Raw genomic sequence first — 18,975 nt, 5'->3', positions numbered from 1 at the left:
AATTTTCCAAGCTGTTTAAAGGCACAGTCAATTTAGTGTATGTAAACTTCTGACCCACTGGAATTGTGATACAGTGAATTAAAAGTGAAATAATCTGTCTGTAAAGAATTGTTGGAAAAATTACTTGTCATGCACAAAGTAGATGTCCTAACCGACTTGCCAAACTATAGTTTGTTAAAAAATTTGTTGAGTGGTTGAAAAATGAGTTTTAATAACTCCAACCTAAGTGTATGTAAGTAACAAATATAAAATAAAAGTAACAAATAATTTAACAGCAGCAGTAAAATAACAAGCAAGGCTATATACAGGGGGTACCGGTACAGAGTCAATGTGCGGGGACACCGGTTAGTCAAAGTAATTGAGGTAATATGTACATATAGGTAGATTTAAAGTGACTATGCATAGATTATAAACAGAGAGTAGCAGCAGCCTAAAAGAGGGGTCTGGGTGGGAAAGGGCAGTGTGGAGTGCAATAGAAATTGCATCATCTGTGGATCTGTTGGGGCAGTATGCAAATTGGAGTGAGCTTCCGGGTTAGAGTCCCGCTCCTTGAAAGCGGCAGCTCTACCCTCTAGCTCAGTGCGGATGTTGCCTGTAATCCTTGGCTTCTGGTTGGGGTATGTGCGTACAGTCACTGTGGGGACAACATCATCGATGCACTTATTGATGAAGCCAGTGACTGATGTGGTGTACTTCTCAATGCCATCGGAAGAATCCCGGAACATATTCCAGTCTAGCAAAGCAGTCCTGTAGCTTAGCATCTGCTTCATTTGTCTACTATTCATTGACTACAGCTCAGCGTTCAACACCATAGTACCCTCAAAGCTCATCACTAAGCTAAGGATCCTGGGACTAAACACCTCACTCTGCAACTGGATCCTGGACTTCCTGACGGGCCGCCCCCAGGTGGTGAGAGTGTGCCACGCTGATCCTCAACACTGGAGTCCCCCAGGGGTGCGTGCTCAGTCCCCTACTGTACTCCCTGTTCACCCACGACTGCATGGCCAGGCACGACTCCAACACCATCATTAAGTTTGCAGACGACACAACAGTGGTAGGCCTGATCACCGACAACGATGAGACAGCCTATAGGGAGGAGGTCAGAGACCTGGCCGGGTGGTACCAGAATAACAACCTATCCCTCAACGTAACCAAGACTAAGAAGATGATTGTGGACTACAGGAAAAGGAGGACCGAGCACGCCCCCATTTTCATCGACAGGTCTATCTATAGTGGAGCAGATTGAGAGCTTCAAGTTCCTTGGTGTCCACATCACCAACAAACTAGAATGGTCCAAACACACCAAGCCAGTCGTGAAGAGGGCACGACAAAGCCTATTCCCCCTCAGGAAACTAAAAAGATTTGGCATGGGTCCTCAGATCCTCAAAAGGTTCTACAGCTGCAACATCACTGCCTGGTACGGCAATTGCTCGGCCTCTGACCGCAAGGCACTACCGAGGGTAGTGCGTATGGCCCAGTACATCACTGGGACTAAGCTGCCTGCCATCCAGGATCTCTACACCAGTCAGTGTCAGAGGAAGGCCCTAGAAAATTGTCAAAGACCCCAGCCACCCCAGTCATAGACTGTTCTCTCTATTACCGCATGTCAAGCGATACCGGAGTGCCAAGTCTAGGACAAAAAGCTACTCAACAGTTTACCCCCAAGCCATTAGACTCCTTAACAGGTAATTAAATGGCTACCCGGACTATTTGCATTGTGTTCCCCCCACCCAACCCCTCTTTTATGCTGCTGCTACTCTCTGTTTATCATATGTGCATAGTCACTTTAACTATACATTCATGTACATACTACCTCAATTGCCCCGACCAACCAGTGCCCACGTGCATTGGCTAACCTTGCTATCTGCATTGTGTCCCACCACCCACCACCCGCCAACCCCTCTTTTACGCTACTGCTACTCTCTGTTCATGATATATATGCATAGTCACTTTCACCATATCTACATGTACATACTACCTCAATCAGCCAGACTAACCGGTGCCTGTATGTAGCCTCATTACTGTGTATAGCCTCGCTACTGTTATAGCCTCGCTACTGTATATAGTCTCGCTACTGTTATAGCCTCGCTACTGTATATAGTCTCGCTACTGTTATAGCCTCGCTACTGTATATAGTCTCGCTACTGTTATAGCCTCGCTACTGTTATAGCCTCGCTACTGTTATTTTTCACTGTCTTTTTTACTGTTGTTTTTATTTCTTTACTTACCTATTGTTCACCTAATAAATTTTTTGCACTGTTGGTTAGAGGCTGTAAGTAAGCATTTCAATGTGAGGTCTACACCTGTTGTATTCGGCGCACGTGATTTCACATGTGAAAGGTTATGTGATCATGTGAAAAGCCGAATTCAATATAATTTCAATGTAAGAATCCCCCCAAATTGTGACACTCACCGATTTCAACGCCCCCCTTAGTCACTTTATCCCGGCACTGGGTCTGGCATGCCATCAGTGTCTGTAACAGATGGCAGAGAGGTGAGATGGAGGGATGAAGGTTGGCAGATGGACATAAAGGGAGGAGTGACTTGAAGCATTCAGCCTTACTGTACTAGGCTACTGGATGCAACCCAAATGGAACCATATTCCCTTTATAAGAGTGAACTTTATAAGGAATAGGGTGTCATTTGGGGCGTACCCACTGTAGATGGTTCAGGGATGTATAAACTCAGAACCATAACGTCTGCATGAGAGAAAGGGCTGAACTATACCTTCACCAAGTTAATGCAGCTGTTTCTTATTGTCTGGATGAGTAGCCTCATTTGCACTAATGACACCACAATTACACTTAAACATTATAACCTAGATAAAGCATTTATTTACTGTGAGTGTGTGTGTGTGCGCCAACAGTGAACTGTTGTTATGATGTACATTGAGTTTTTTAAAAACATTAAGAACGCCTGCTCTTTCCATGACAGACTGACCAGGTGAATCCAGGTGAAAGTTATGATCCCTTATGGCCCTTGTTGAATCCACTTCAATCAGTGTAGATCAGGGATATCAAAGTAAATCAGAGCATGGACTATATTGAGCACGGGACAGACATAGACTATTATGTTTAGTTTTTGTACGTGCATACAACTGGCCATTGTTTTATTAGAACAAATATGGCTCTTTATAATGTCCACTAAGGCACATAGGATACTGTATAATCAAAAAGTATTTAATAACTACAAATAACAAAAACGTAGCTAGGTTGTTGTAACATTTCAACTTAAAACATGTTGAAAATGTTTTTTGCGCCGCATGGATCACCGGTGTGGTTGAATGCAGCATTACTTTATGCTGCATTCAAAATGTATTGTGGTTGAGTAGCCAGCCTAGGCTACTGCTCAAATGTTGCTGTAATAGGCATTCATGTTTCTCCTTTGAATTGGGTTTTGTTGCAGGTTTTCGTTTTTTGCTTATTAATTTTCAAACTTTAAAAAATCCAAGCCAGACTGCAACATTTTAGTAGCCTAGCTAGGACAGTGGCATGTGTCAGTAGCCTACACTTTCCATCTGATGCGCTGTACGGGACACGAAAGTAGCGCAATTGATGTTGAATTCACCGATGCAAGCGCATCAGACTGTAATTTCATGAAGTAAATGGTTCAACTGTTAACTAATTTATACTCCCTTGTGTGTCATGTTGCCCATTAGTAGTAATTCATACCCGCGTGTGAATCCTTTATCTTATAACATTTTGACAACCAAGATTACATTTTCTGCAGGCTAGGCACCAAAACGTGGCATGGACATTTAGCCAACAACAGTTTTAAACTTTCGGTCTGGTAGAAGATACGATCAGTGCCATTAGTTATGATATGATCCAGCCTTACCGTGGCTGGCTTGTGTGTACAGTGGGGCAAAAAAGTATTTAGTCAGCCACCAATTGTGCAAGTTTTCCCACTTAAAAAGATGAGAGAGGCCTGTAATTTTTATCATAGGTACAAAATTAGAAAAGAAAATCCAGAAAATCACATTGTAGGATTTTTTATGAATTTATTTGCAAATTATGGTGGAAAATAAGTATTTGGTCACCTACAAACAAGCAAGATTTCTGGCTCTCATAGACCTGTAACTTCTTCTTTAAGAGGCTCCTCTGTCCTCCACTCGTTAACTGTATTAATGGCACCTGTTTGAACGTGTTATCAGTATAAAAGACACCTGTCCACAACCTCAAACAGTCACACTCCAAACTCCACTATGGCCAAGACCAAAGAGCTGTTAAAGGACACCAGAAACAAAATTGTAGACCTGCACCAGGCTGGGAAGACTGAATCTGCAATAGGTAAGCAGCTTGGTTTGAAGAAATCAACTGTGGGAGCAATTATTAGGAAATGGAAGACATACAAGACCACTGATAATCTCCCTCGATCTGGGGCTTCACGCAAAATCTCACCCCGTGGGGTCAAAATGATCACAAGAACGGTGAGCAAAAATCCCAGAACCACACGGGGGGACCTAGTGAATGACCTGCAGAGAGCTGGGACCAAAGTAACAAAGCCTACCATCAGTAACACACTACGCCGCCAGGGACTCAAATCCTGCAGTGCCAGACGTGTCCCCCTGCTTAAACCAGTACATGTCCAGGCCCGTCTGAAGTTTGCTAGAGAGCATTTGGATGATCCAGAAGAAGATTGGGAGAATGTCATATGGTCAGATGAAACCAAAATATAACTTTTTGGTTAAAACTCAACTCGTCTTGTTTGGAGGACAAAGAATGCTGAGTTGCATCCAAAGAACACCATACCTACTGTGAAGTATGGGGGTGGAAACATCATGCTTTGGTGCTGTTTTTCTGCAAAGGGACCAGGACGACTGATCCGTGTAAAGGAAAGAATGAATGGGGCCATGTATCGTGAGATTTTAAGTGAAAACCTCCTTCCATCGGCAAGGGCATTGAAGAAGAAACGTGGCTGGGTCTTTCAGCATGACAATGATCCCAAACACACCGCCCAGGCAACGAAGGAGTGGCTTCGTAAGAAGTATTTCAAGGTCCTGGAGTGGCCTAGCCAGTCTCCAGAACTCAACCACATAGAAAATCTTTGGAGGGAGTTGAAAGTCCGTGTTGCCCAGCAACAGCCCCAAAACATCACTGCTCTAGAGGAGATCTGCATGGAGGAATGGGCCAAAATACCAGCAACAGTGTGTGAAAACCTTGTGAAGACTTACAGAAATTGTTTGACCTCTGTCATTGCCAACAAAGGGTATATAACAAAGTATTGAGATAAACTTTTGTTATTGACCAAATACTTATTTGACCAAATACTTAAAAAATCCTACAATGTGATTTTCTGGATTTTTTTCTCTCATTTTGTCTGTCATAGTTGAAGTGTACCTATGATGAACATTACAGGCCTCTCATCTTTTTAAGTGGGAGAACTTGCACAATTGGTGACTGACTAAATACTTTTTTGCCCCACTGTATGTGGGTCTAGGAGGAGGTAGGTGTGTGTGCGTGTGTGTGTGGTGTGTGTGTGGCATTGCGCTGACATTTGGTGTGCAGCACGTTGGCAGTGCTTGCTGTGACTTCGCGGGCGGTGTTGAAGCGGGCCAAAATTAATTGACAACCCAAATCAGTACGCGGGCCAGATAGAAATGTGTCACGGGCCAGATTCGGTCGCGGGCTCGCCTTTGACACCTGGTGTAGATAAGGGGAGGAGACGGGTTAAATTAGGATTTTTTTTGCCTTGAGACAATTTAGACATGGATTGTGTATGTTTGCCGTTCAGAGGTTGAATGGGCAAGACAACATTTTTTAAGTGCCTTTGAACGGGGTGTGGTAGTAGGTTTATGTCAAGACCTGCAATGCTGGGGGGGTTCTATTGATTTTTATACTCAGTGTATATTAACAGATATTAGAAGGATTACCTTAACCTCTTATGTATCATCACCTCTCCACAGTGTACTGTGTGTGTGTGTGTGTGTGTGTGTGTGTGTGTGTGTGTGTGTGTGTGTGTGTGTGTGTGTGTGTGTGTGTGTGTGTGTGTGTGTGTGTGTGTGTGTGTGTGTGTGTGTGTGTGTGTGTGTGTGTGTGTGTGTGTGTGCGCGCGCACCTGCATGCATGCACACATACTGTATCTATGTTTTGCGTGAATCTTCCTCAAGGTGTATATTAACAGATATTAGAAGGATTACCTTAACCTCTTATGTATCATCACCTCTCCACTGTGTGTGTGTGTGTGTGTGTGTGTGTGTGTGTGTGTGTGTGTGTGCGTGCGTGCGTGCGTGCGTGCGTGCGTGCGTGCGTGCGTGCGTGCGTGCGTGCGTGCGTGCGTGCGTGCGTGCGTGCGTGCGTGCGTGCGTGCGTGCGTGCGTGCGTGCGTGCATTTATGCACACATACTGTATCAATGTTTTGCGTGAATCTTCCTCAAGGTGTCAGCACAAACTATGTCCAATCCAATACTACAATGTCACGTCCGCATGTAAACAACGTCTCGGAACAAGACCGCTCCAAACCCAACCAGACAGTTAGGCCAGGACAGACATACAGTGTTAAGACCTACATTCTTGACCCCCCTTAAAGGCAGGAGTAACACCTAGATGGATGCATTATGGGTGCAGGTCATGAGGAGGGTGTTTGCCAGGGGTGACAGTTGGACTGGGGAACCAACACTTAATGTGGAGGAAAAGCATTAAATGTGATTTGTCAGCTGCCATTGGCATCTATGAGCGCACATACGGAGGCTCGCACGCACACATATGAACATGTTAAAATTGTGCTGCTGTCAGAAACACCTCTCAGTGAACAAAAGTAGAGAATGGCTTTTCTGCCCTGATTACTGTAATTACCAGGACTTGTCTGATCTCACTGGAATTAAAAACACAGTACATTCTGCTGCTTCCAGACGTGGTAAGGCTCCGAGTACATACTGAAGCTTCATCTTAATGCTCACAGATACCCAGTGTGTGTCTGTGCATGCGTGCTTGCATCTGTGTGCGCGCGCGTGTGTGTGTCTGTGTTTGTTTGCGTCTATGTGTGTGTATCAGGGTTTCTGTTAGGAAAATGTTGCTCCGGACATTTGACCTGCAGCATTTTAATTTACTGGTCATTTGAGAAATTTACCGGACCCATATGCATTGGGTGCGCAACCTGATAAGGGCGCCCACCCATGGGGCTCAGAATGACAGAAGTCACATTTTGATTATGGTAATTCATGTTAACAGAACATGCAAATTGAGGATGCAACGATGTGCGGTCCTTCTTACGGAATTCTGATGGACACTTTGAAGATGCTAGAATAACTTTCCACACAGACTTTTCCTCAGCCAACAAGACGAGTAACGAACAGCCAAATCACTGGCCTATGTCAATCTACTATCCCCATAGTAGAAAACTTTACCTATTCTGTTGGCTAGCTTGTCGAGAAAGAAATAGCCTATTCCAAACAGACTCTGGGACAGTTGTGGAACGATAGATTCCAAATTCATACAACCAGTAGGCCTAGGTTACATCATTTTTTTTAAAGCAATGAGTCTAAAACCACAGATCAGAACGTTTAGCTTAAAATGTTGATGGATTATTATTTCTTCACATTTAAGTGCAGCAAGGCAGCAGACTACGAGCAAATGTTCGATCCATAATGCAATTATTGGGAAAACACCGTTGTCACACATGCGAGCGGTTTCATGTGACAGAGATTCAACTATTCTTTGGAAATGTTGAAAGAGGGGAGATCTACTATGTGCCTTTGGCTACTGGACAATGAAAGAAAGTTGATATAAAATAATTCCCTCCACGGATATGGTCTGATTTTGGCTAGGCTACTTTGAAGCAAAGTAAGACATGTCTCATAATATGTTGTAAAACGTCCAGGTTCAAACATATGTTACCAAAATGCCTACTGGTGTGACTGGATGATGAAGCCTGCCTTCCGTTGCCTGTGCGTTTGCTGTTTGAGATGCTGTAGCAGCAGCTCTCGCGCTGTCTGACATATTTAATGCTCACAGGCTCTGTATCTGTATGTTGTAAGCGTGTAATAACTAAGATACATGACGAAAATACTGTACACACGCCACTTTAATTACACTAAATTATGAAACCTAACCTATACACCGATAAGCATGACCAGTCAAATATATTTACATCAACTGGCATTACCATCAGTGAATAGGCTAAGAAGTATGAAATGTATGCACTCACAACTGTAAGAGCGTCTGCTAAATGACTGGCATTTTAATGTAAAATGTGTGCATGCTGCTGCTGTCACTATGTAGCTTCAGTATTTGTGCTGTGCTGTATGAGTCATGCCCTCTGGGTGAGATCCTGTGTGGGATTTCATCATCCAGTACTGTACGACTTAACCCTTACATGGTCATGGTTTTAGCTTGATTTCAATGAACACATGTTATTGTCATCTTCACACACGTCATTCCATGGTGATAAGGTAATGTCTATGGGGTGATGGGTTAATAATGGATCTGGTATCCAGAGAAAACCAGGATTCCTGAGCTTTGACACACATGCACGAACACACGAGCACACACAAACACTAGGAATCCTGTGGAGAGAGAATGTGAGAAGAATGTGGGAATTATGTGGATCTTTCTAGGGATAGTTGTTCTTTTCACTGCCTTATAGAGACAGAGAGACAGAGACAGAGACAGAGAGAGAGAAAGGGGTGAAGACAGCTGGAGAGAGGGAGGTAGTGAGTAAGGGGGAGGTAGGGGGTAGAGAGGGGGGGTAGGTAGATAACGTAGAGAGAAAAGAGGGCATAGAGACAGAGAATGTGAGAATATGTAGATTTCAACAGGATCAGAGAATCAGATTTCCATCCCAGCTTTCTATGATTAGTCTGAGTGACCTGTGCGTGCATGTGAATGTAATCTGTGCATGTGTTCATCCGTGTATGTGCTGGATAGAGATTACAGTTTGTGTAATGTACTGGATAGAGATTACAGTTTGTGTATGTGCTGGATAGAGATTACAGTTTGTGTATGTGCTGGATAGAGATTACAGTTTGTGTATGTGCTGGATAGAGATTACAGTGTGTAATGTGCTGGATAGAGATTACAGTGTGTGTAATGTGCTGGATAGAGATTACAGTGTGTAATGTGCTGGATATAGATTACAGTGTGTAATGTGCTGGATAGAGGTTACAGCATGTGTATGTGCTGGATAGAGTTTACAGTTTGTGTATGTGCTGGATAGAGATTACAGTGTGTAATGTGCTGGATAGAGATTACAGCATGTGTATGTGCTGGATAGAGTTTACAGTTTGTGTATGTGCTGGATAGAGATTACAGTGTGTGTATGTGCTGGATAGAGATTACAGTTTGTGTATGTGCTGGATAGAGTTACAGTTTGTGTATGTGCCGGATAGAGATTACAGCGTGTGTATGTGCTGGATAGAGATTACATCATGTGTATGTGCTGGATAGAGATTACAGCGTGTGTATGTGCTTGATAGAGATGACAGTTTGTGAATGTGCTGGACAGAGATTACAGCATTGCCTCAGTGCTTACTTTACACATCTACCCACCTCCCTGTCACATGGTCTACTTCCCAAATGGCACCCTATTCCCTATTTAGTGCACTATTTTTGACCAGATCCCATATGGCTGCAGACATGTTAATTTACCCAGTTTAATCTCCATCCTGCCTCTTCCACGTTACCTCCTGAAACATACACAGCCTTATTAATACCCTCTTATTCATCTCTCTCCCCCCTCTCTCGCTCTCTCCCCCTCTCTGTCTGTCATGTAGAATAATCATGACAGCTCAGACATACTGTCAGGGCCTAGATACATCCAGAGTAGGCTAACAGAGATGTTATTAGCATCTGTTTCTCTTGTTTGGTGTTGTTGGCAGGAATCGACTACAAGACGACAACGATACTCCTAGACGGAAGAAGAGTCAAGCTGCAGCTCTGGTGAGTGAAGTCACTGTACACAACACACACAAGCACGCATGCACAAACACACCCACCCGGCCGTTGCCATGCTAAACTAATCCCAATTCCACATCAGGGTTATTGGAACATATTGAAACTGTAAATGGGACTCTATGGCCTCCTAGTTCCTGTCCCAAATGGCACCCTGTTTCCTATGTAGTGCACTACTTTCGACCAGGTCCCATATGGCTCTATATACTGTAGGTGATAGAGTGCAATTTGACTGTATCATGTTGATCAGATTAGGAGAAGAATAGAGTATTGTCAGCGAGAGAGAGAGAGACATTCCTGAGAGTTGTTGTAAGGAGAAGAGCAATGGGGGAGAGAGCTCTGTACATAGGCTCAATAAGAAACATGTGAGTCTGATTACACTAAGAGGAATTGTAGCCAGATTTGTCAAAGCAGCAGAATAGGGATGAGGGAAAGACAGACAGACACACACACACACAAAACATACAGTGCCTTCAGAAAGTATTCGCACCCTTTGATTTTTTTTGTTTTTTTGTTACATTTTGTTACAGCCGGAATTTAAAATGGGTTAAATTCTGAGCTTTTATTGTCACTGGCCTAAACACAATACCCCATAATGCCAAAGTGGAATTATGTTTTAAGAAATGTTTTGAAATTGATTAAACATAAAAAGCTGAAATGCCTTAAGTCAAAACCCCTTTGTTATGTCAAACTTAAATAAGTTCAGGAGTAAAATTTGCTTAAAGTCATATAATAAGTTGCATTGACTCATCACTCTGTGTGTAATAATAGTGTTTAACATGATTTTTGAATGACTACCTCATCTCTGTACCCCACCCACACAATTATCTGTAAGTTGAGCAGTGCATTTCAAACACAGATTCAGGGAGTTTTTCCAATACCTCACAAAGAAGGGCACCTATTGGTAGATGGGTAAAAAGAAAAAGCAGACATTGAATATCGCTTTGAGCTTGGTGAAGTGTGTATCAATGCACCCAGTCACTACAAAGATACCAGGCGTCCTTCCTAACTCAGTTGCTGGAGAGGAAGGAAACCGCTCAGGGATTTCACCATGAGGCCAATGATGACTATAAAACAGTTACAGAATTTAATGGCTGTGCTAAGAGAGAACTGAGGATGGATCAACAACATTGTAGTTACTCCACAATACTAACCTAAATGACAGAGTGAAAAGAAGGAAGCCTGTACAGAATAAAAAATATTCCAAAACATGCATCTTGTTTGAAACAAGGCACTAAAGTAATACTGCAAAAAAATGTGGCAAAGCAACTAACTTTTTGTCCTGAATACAAAGTGTTATGTTTGGGGAAAATCCAATACAACACATCCATATTTCCAAGCATAGTGTCATGGGTGTCATGTGTGTCATGTGTGTCATGTCATGGGTATGCTTATAATTGATAAGGACTGGCGAGGTTTTCAGGATAAAATATGAAACGGAATCAAGCTAAGCACAGACAAAATCCTATGGTTCAGTCTGCTTTCCACCACACTGGGAGATTAATTCACCTCTCAGCAGGGCAATAACTTAAAACACAAGGCCAAATCTATACTGGAGTTGCTTACCAAGTAGACAGTGAGTGTTCTGAGTGACATTTTTTGTTGTTTTTTTTGTTGTTGAATTTTTACCTCGTTTTTGTCCTCTATTTTATGGTATCCAATTGTTTAGTAGCTACTATCTTGTCTCGTCGCTACAACTCCCGTACGGGCTCGGGAGAGACGAAGGTTGAAAGTCATGCGTCCTCCGATACACAACCCAACCAAGCATCCAACCCGGAAGCCAGCTGCACCAATGTGTCGGAGGAAACACAGTGCACATGGCAACCTTGGTTAGCGCGCTCTGCGCCCGCCACAGGAGTCGCTGGTGCACGATGAGACAAGGATATCCCTACCAAATCAAATTTTATTTGTCACATACACATGGTTAGCAGATGTTAATGCGAGTGTAGCGAAATGCTTGTATTTTTGTAATCCATTCAGGCTGCCAACCCCTCCCTAACCCGGACGACGCTAGGCCAATTGTGCGTCGCCCCACGGACCTCCCGGTCGCGACCGGTTACGACAGAGCCTGGGCGAGAACCCAGAGTCTCTGGTGGCACAGCTGGCGCTGCAGTACAGCGCCCTTAACCACTGCACCACCCGGGAGGCCCTGAGTTACAGTTTTTACTTAAATCTGCTTGAAAATCTATGGCAAGACTTGAAAATGTTTGTCTAGCAATGATCAACAATCAACTTGACAGAGCTTGAAGAATAAAAAAATGTTAATGGTCAAATGTTGCACAATCGAGGTGCTCAAAGCTCTTAGAGACTTTTACCCAGAAAGACTCACAGCTGCAATCTCTGCCAAAGGTGATCTAACATGTATTGACTAAGGGGTGTGAATCCTAATGTAAATGAGATATTTCTGTATTTAATTTTCAATAGATTTGCCGAAATATCTATAAACACGTTTTTACTTTGTTATTATGGGGTATTGTGTGTAGATGGGGGAAATGTATGTTTTTGTAATCCATTCAGGCTGTAACACAACAAAATGTGGAATAAGTCAGGAGGTGGGAATTGTTTCTGAAGGCACTGTACACACATATGCACAGATGCACACTAACCCACATCACACACACTCCGTGGTTCCCATCGTGTGTCCTTTGCCCTCCTCTTCTTTACTCCTAACCCTTACCATGAGAGTGCTACTTTTATTTTTACAGGGTTTTGCTTTTAGTCAAGTCAATATTAAATGATTCATCTGGAAACTGTGTTTGATGTCTAAAAGGATGAGACACGTTATTACTTTAACAGGAGGGCTGTTAGTAATGCTCTCTATCCTCCTCACCATGGCTACACGCTAATCACAGCTAGCAAGTGTGGCATTGGGGGAAGGGGAACATTGGTAAAATGCTAGCGTGGCATGGTGGAACATTGGTCAATTATAGAGTGGCTAACATAATAACAAAGAGATAACAAGCATTAGCGTGCAGAATTGGCCAGTTGTGAAAATTGTGAACTTGGCAAGGATATCCAATCTGCAGGTGGAGTAGGCCTACGGATACACACAATAAGATCATTGCAAATCTGCAGCTTGTGAGAAGAAAGAAGAATATGAGTATCTAAACGACGTGGGGTTATTCTGTTATTAATATATTGCCATTTCTATACTCTATAAAACTAAAGCTTCTCCCTTCATAGTAGGCTAGTGTGTGAAATATGGTATGGGGTGTCAGTATATGAAATTATATCAAGAAACAAGTGTTCAATGTTTTATATGTGCATGACTCTCATCGAGACTGTGTGGGCGGGCGGGCGGGCGGCGGGCGGGCGGGCGTGCGTGTGTGTGTGTGTGCGCGAACCCAAACACTGCTGTGCCATCCAGGTCTGGAGAATGCAATCTGGAAACATGTTATTGTTTTAGCTCTGTACTCTCACTACCTTACCCAATTGCATTCTCTTAAATGCAGGCTTAATCTTAGTGTTTTGGTGTTTATTACACCACAGTAGGTTTTTGAATATATGTAGTTAATCCCCTCTTTGTAAGGGATGTATGAATTGTCTGAATTTCACAGCCAAATATACTATACATTTGAGAAGTTATCAGTGTTGCTAAACATAGATAATTGGTGATTGTCTGACAAATGATAGCAATAGATGCCTTGCCTTTATAAAGTCATTATAATAGGGGTGGAATGTTGTTGGAATACTGTGTGTTTTGATTGACATATGGTTGACATTCTTAACCCCTGACCTCTGTGTGTTGTTTCAGGGACACCTCTGGCCAGGGGCGATTCTGCACCATCTTCCGCTCTTACTCCAGAGGAGCGCAGGTATGTGTGTTTGTGTGTGTGATTGAGTTAGATTCTTTCTTCAGTACACTGTTTGATAATGGGTTACACATTATTGTTTCACAATTCCAAAACAAATAACATGTTTACAGCAGGGGAATGTTTCTCTTGGCTGCTGCTGCACACTCTATAGTAAACCCTAATGTATAAAACCTTACATGGTTCTGTGGAAACCTCACCCAAAAAAAACAGATTTCATCTCTGAGGAAAGGAATAGCCTTGAGCATTTCAACATAAAGAACACAGTAGCCCATTTGAGAATGTTTTAGAATCAGCACATACAACCTGTAAATACTATGCTGTCGACCTCCACATGCACAAGTCTTACTGGCTGTGCTAATATTATAGAATGGGTGCATGCAAGTACATGTTTTCACATCCATCTGTATATCAGCACCATCACTACTGACCCCAGCACCCTTTCCTGTGGAAACAGTACAGTATGGGTGGATGGGGGTGCACCTATCTAAACAGGGACAGTGGATGGGCTTGTGCACTGTTCAAAATAAAAACTTTAATGGTACATCAATGTTAGTGGATCCAGTATGTAGAAAATCTATTTAGTTCAACCACAATGGCGCCGGAAGAAATGGCAGCAGTTTTACGGGTGCCCAACCAATTGTGCTATTATGTGGGTTTTTTTCGCTATATTTGTAAATAATTTTGTACATAATGTTCCTGCAACCGTATCTTATGGCAGAAAGGAGCTTCTGGATTTCAGGACAGCGATCACTCACCTCGGATTAGACAAAGATTTTTTCAACAACAAGCAAGACTCACGTGATATTCTCCAAACACCCTGCAGGGCCAACATCCCAGTTATTCGCAAGAGGAAGCGACGCAGGTACAGAGGACAAAGAGCCGGATGCCTCATCAGCACCCGCAGAAGGCGAGTAGGAAAGATGCCGTTACCGTCAATATTACTCGCCAACGTGCAATCATTGGACAATGAATTAGACGAGGTACGATCACGAATATCCTACCAACGGGACATCAAAAACTGTAATATGCTATGTTTCACAGAGTCGTGGCTGAATGACGACATGGATATTCACCTAGCGGGATACACGCTGCACCGGCAGGATAGAACAGCACACTCCAGGAAGACGAGGGCGGGCGGTCTGTGCATATTTGTAAACAACAGCTGGTGCACGATGTCTAAGGAAGTGTCTAGATTTTGCTCGTCTGAAGTAGAGTATATTGTGATAAATTGCAGGCCACACTACTTGCCTAGAGAGTTCTCAGCTATACTTTTATTTACCACCACAGACAGATGCTGGCACTAAGACCGCAATCAGTCAGCTGTATAAGGAAATAAGCAAACAGGAAACCACTCACCCAGAGGCGGTGCTCCTAGTGGCCAGAGACTTTATTGCAGGGAAACTTAAATCAGTTCTACCAAATCTATATCAACATGTTAAATGTGCAACCAGAGGGGAAAAAATCTAGATCACCTGTACTCCACACACAGAGACGCGTACAAATGAAGCAGATGCTAAACTACAGGACTGTTTTGCTATCACAGACTGGAACATGTTCCGGGATTCTTCCAATGACATTGAGGAATACACCACATCAGTCACTGGCTTTATCAATAAGTGCATCGAGGACGTCGTCCACACAGTGACTGTACGTACATACCCCAACCAGAAGCCATGGATTACAGGCAACATTCGCACTGAGCTAAAGGGTAGAGCTGCTGCTTTCAAGGTGCGGGACTCTAACCCGGAAGCTTACAAGAAATCCCACTATGCCCTGTGACGAACCATCAAACAGGCAAAGAGTCAATACAGGGCTAAGATTGAATCATACTACACCGGCTCAGACGCTCGTCGGATGTGGCAGGGCTTGCAAACTATTACAGACTACAAAGGGAAGCACAGCCGCGAGCTGCCCAGTGACACGACACTAGCAGAGGAGCTAAATCGCTTCTATGCTCGCTTCGAGGCAAGCAACCCTGAGGCATGCATGAGAGCATCAGCAGTTCCGGACGACTGTGTGATCACGCTCTCCGTAGCCGACGTGAGTAAGACCTTTAAACGGGTCAACATACAGAAGGCTGCGGGGCCAGACGGATTACCAAGACGTGTGCTCCGGGCATGTGCTGACCAACTGGCAGGTGTCTTCACTGACATTTTCGACATGTCCCTGATTGAGGCTGTAATACCAACATGTTTCAAGCAGACCACCATAGTCCCTGTGCCCAAGAACACAAAGGCAACCTGCCTAAATGACTACAGACCGTAGCACTCAGGTCCGTAGCCATGAAGTGCTTTGAAAGGCTGGTCATGGCTCGCATCAACACCATTATCCCAGAAACCCTAGACCCACTCCAATTTGCATACCGCCCAAACAGATCCACAGATGATGCAATCTCTATTGCACTCCACACTGCCCTTTCACACCTGGACAAAAGGAACACCTATGTGAGAATGCTATTCATTGACTACAGCTCAGCGTTCAACACCATAGTACCCTCAAAGCTCATCACTAAGCTAAGGAACTTGGGACTAAACACCTCACTCTGCAACTGGATCCTGGACTTCCTGATGGGCCGCCCCCAGGTGGTGAGGGTAGGTAGCAACACATCTGCCACGCTGATCCTCAACACTGGAGCTCCCCAGGAGTGCGTGCTCAGTCCCCTCCTGTACTCCCTGTTCAACCACGACTGCATGGCCAGGCACGACTCCAACGCCATCATTAAGTTTGCAGAGGACACAACAGTGGTAGGCCTGATCACCGACAATGACGAGACAGCCTATAGGGAGGAGGTCAGAGACCTGGTCGAGTGGTGCCAGAATAACAACCTATCCCTCAATGTAACCAAGACTAATGAGATGATTGTGGCCTACAGGAAAAGGAGCATCGAGCACGCCCCCATTCTCATCGACGGGGCTGTAGTGGAGCAGGTTGAGAGCTTGGTGTCCACATCAACAACAAACTAGAATGGTCCAAACACACCAAGACAGTCGTGAAGAGGGCACGACAAAGCCTATTCCCCCTCTGGAAACGAAAAAGATTTGGCATGGGTCATCAGAAGGTTCTACAGCTGCAACATTGAGAGCATCCTGACCGGTTGCATCACTGCCTGGTACGGCAATTGCTCGGCCTCCGACCGCAAGGCACTTCAGAGGGTAGTGCGTATGGCCCAGTACATCACTGGGGCAAAGCTGCCTGCCATCCAGGACCTCTACACCAGGCGGTGTCAGAGGAAGGCACTAAAAATTGTCAAAGACCCCAGCCACCCCAGTCATAGACTGTTCTCTCTACTACCACATAGCAAGCGGTACAGGAGTGCCAAGTCTAGGACAAAAAGGCTTCTCAACAGTTTTTACCTCCAAGCCATTAGACTCCTGAACAGGTAACTAAATGGTTACCCGGACTATTTGCATTATTTGCACTATTTGCATCTCTTTTACGCTGCTGCTACTCTCTGTTTATCTTATATGCATAGTCACTTTAACTATACATTCATGTACATACTACCTCAATTGTCCCGACCAACCAATGCTCCCGCACATTGGCTAACTGGGCTATCTGCATTCTGTCCCACCACCTGCCAACCCTGCTTTTTACACTGCTGCTTATATGCATAGTCACTTTAACCATACCTACATGTACATACTAAATAAGACTGACTAACCGGCGTCTGTATGTAGCCTTGCTACGGTTATTTTCAAATGTCTTTTTACTGTTGTTTTATTTCTTTACACACACACACACACACACACACACACACACACACACACACACATACCTTTTTTTGTACTATTGGTTAGAGCCTGTAAGTAAGCATTTCACTGTAAGGTCTACACTTGTTGTATTCGGCGCACGTGACAAATAAACTATGATTTGATTTGATTTATCCCTGATAGGGTGCTACTCAACCCTACTTGCTTTACCGAATCCCAAACCACAGCTGATCAGCTACTGAGAATTCTCTCCTACTAGGCAATGAATAAAAATGACTTGGTGAATAAAGTTCTTATTTTTATGATTGTTACTCATCGGCACATTACTGAGCGGAGACTGGGTGTGACCATTGTGACAATGACAACACCACCATAGCGAGGCAGCAAACTGTGCTTCTTGAACACTGTCCAGTTCAACTGTGTGTGTGTGTGTGTGTGTGTGCACTGTGTGTATGTATGTGTGGAGTCAGGTCAGGATAAAACATCTCCTCATTGGTTTTTATGAGCATATACCTACGTGGTTGATTGAAAGATGAACTGAGGTCCACACTCCAGTCCAGTTGGTGGTGATAATGCACCTTAAAGTTGGTTGCCAACCGCCATATAAAGTCCAAAGAAGAAGAAAAAGCCTGAAAGAGGAGAGATTACTAGAAACAAACTATGTTGACCGTTTTATCTGTGGATTAATTGTCGGAGTAGATGACCTTGTACATTTCAGGTAAAATAACAACCCAATGTTTATATCCCAGGACAAATTAGCTAGCAACAACAAGCTAGCTAGCTAAATTGCCATAAATGTTTAATGCTTTTCAACCTGTCCCCAAATTAATATATTGGTTCAGAGATTGTTTTGATATTTCAACTTGGGTGTCTGGTCTGGGTGGACAAAATCAACTTGGGTGTCTGGTCTGGGTGGACAAAATCAACTTGGGTGTCTGGTCTGGGTGGACAAAATCAACTTGGGTGTCTGGTCTGGGTGGACAAAATCAACTTGCGGGCAATGACGTATGCGGACGCATGCACGGTCTGGTAAACATGTAACAGTTCTATGGAATGCAAACTGATGGAGAGTTATCTTGAATCCTCAGTGTTAGCAACTGGCGCCACCAGTGACAGTAAAACTTAATAGTAGTTGGCAGTTGGACAGACTACTCCAGCTAATTGTATTTATACAGGAATGTGCTATTCCCATGAGACTTTCTATAGTTTACATTGTATCCAATTAACGGAACAGTCTGCTTCATTGTCTCTGGTCTCCTGTACACAATATCACATATTTTACTGTGCATCTCCACTTAGAGAGTGTGTGTTTGTGTTTAAAGGCCCACTTTTTTTCAACTGAAAGATGATGCCCAGAGCTTACCAATGATGTTGAACAATTCAAGTCAATAAGTCATACTTTTAGGCAATGTATTATATATTTGTGGGAAATCTAAAATTGGGACATTTTTTTCTGTGGCAATGCCGTGCGTTTCCCATATGATATGACATGCTAATACTTTTCAGTCTACGTTCATTTTCAGAGCTGGGTTTTATTTAATTGTTACCACCCACCAGCATGGC

At 43.6% G+C, this 18,975-nt stretch overlaps 1 protein-coding gene across 1 annotated transcript in view; it reads left to right on the top strand.

The window, feature by feature from the left end:
• The window catches only part of LOC139381871 (RAB40B, member RAS oncogene family), a 51,618-nt gene that overhangs the window by 24,171 nt on the left and 8,472 nt on the right, over positions 1-18,975 (top strand). The window contains exons 2-3 of the mRNA XM_071125696.1: positions 9,815-9,875; positions 13,642-13,702. Coding sequence (XP_070981797.1) covers positions 9,815-9,875; positions 13,642-13,702 — 122 coding nt within the window. The remainder of the gene's footprint in view (positions 1-9,814; positions 9,876-13,641; positions 13,703-18,975) is intronic.

Source organism: Oncorhynchus clarkii, chromosome 23, assembly GCF_045791955.1.
Source record: "Oncorhynchus clarkii lewisi isolate Uvic-CL-2024 chromosome 23, UVic_Ocla_1.0, whole genome shotgun sequence".
Taxonomy (NCBI): Eukaryota; Metazoa; Chordata; class Actinopteri; order Salmoniformes; family Salmonidae; genus Oncorhynchus; species Oncorhynchus clarkii.
The sequence above is the reverse complement of the archived record's forward strand: the minus strand, read 5'-3'. Positions and strand labels throughout refer to the sequence as shown.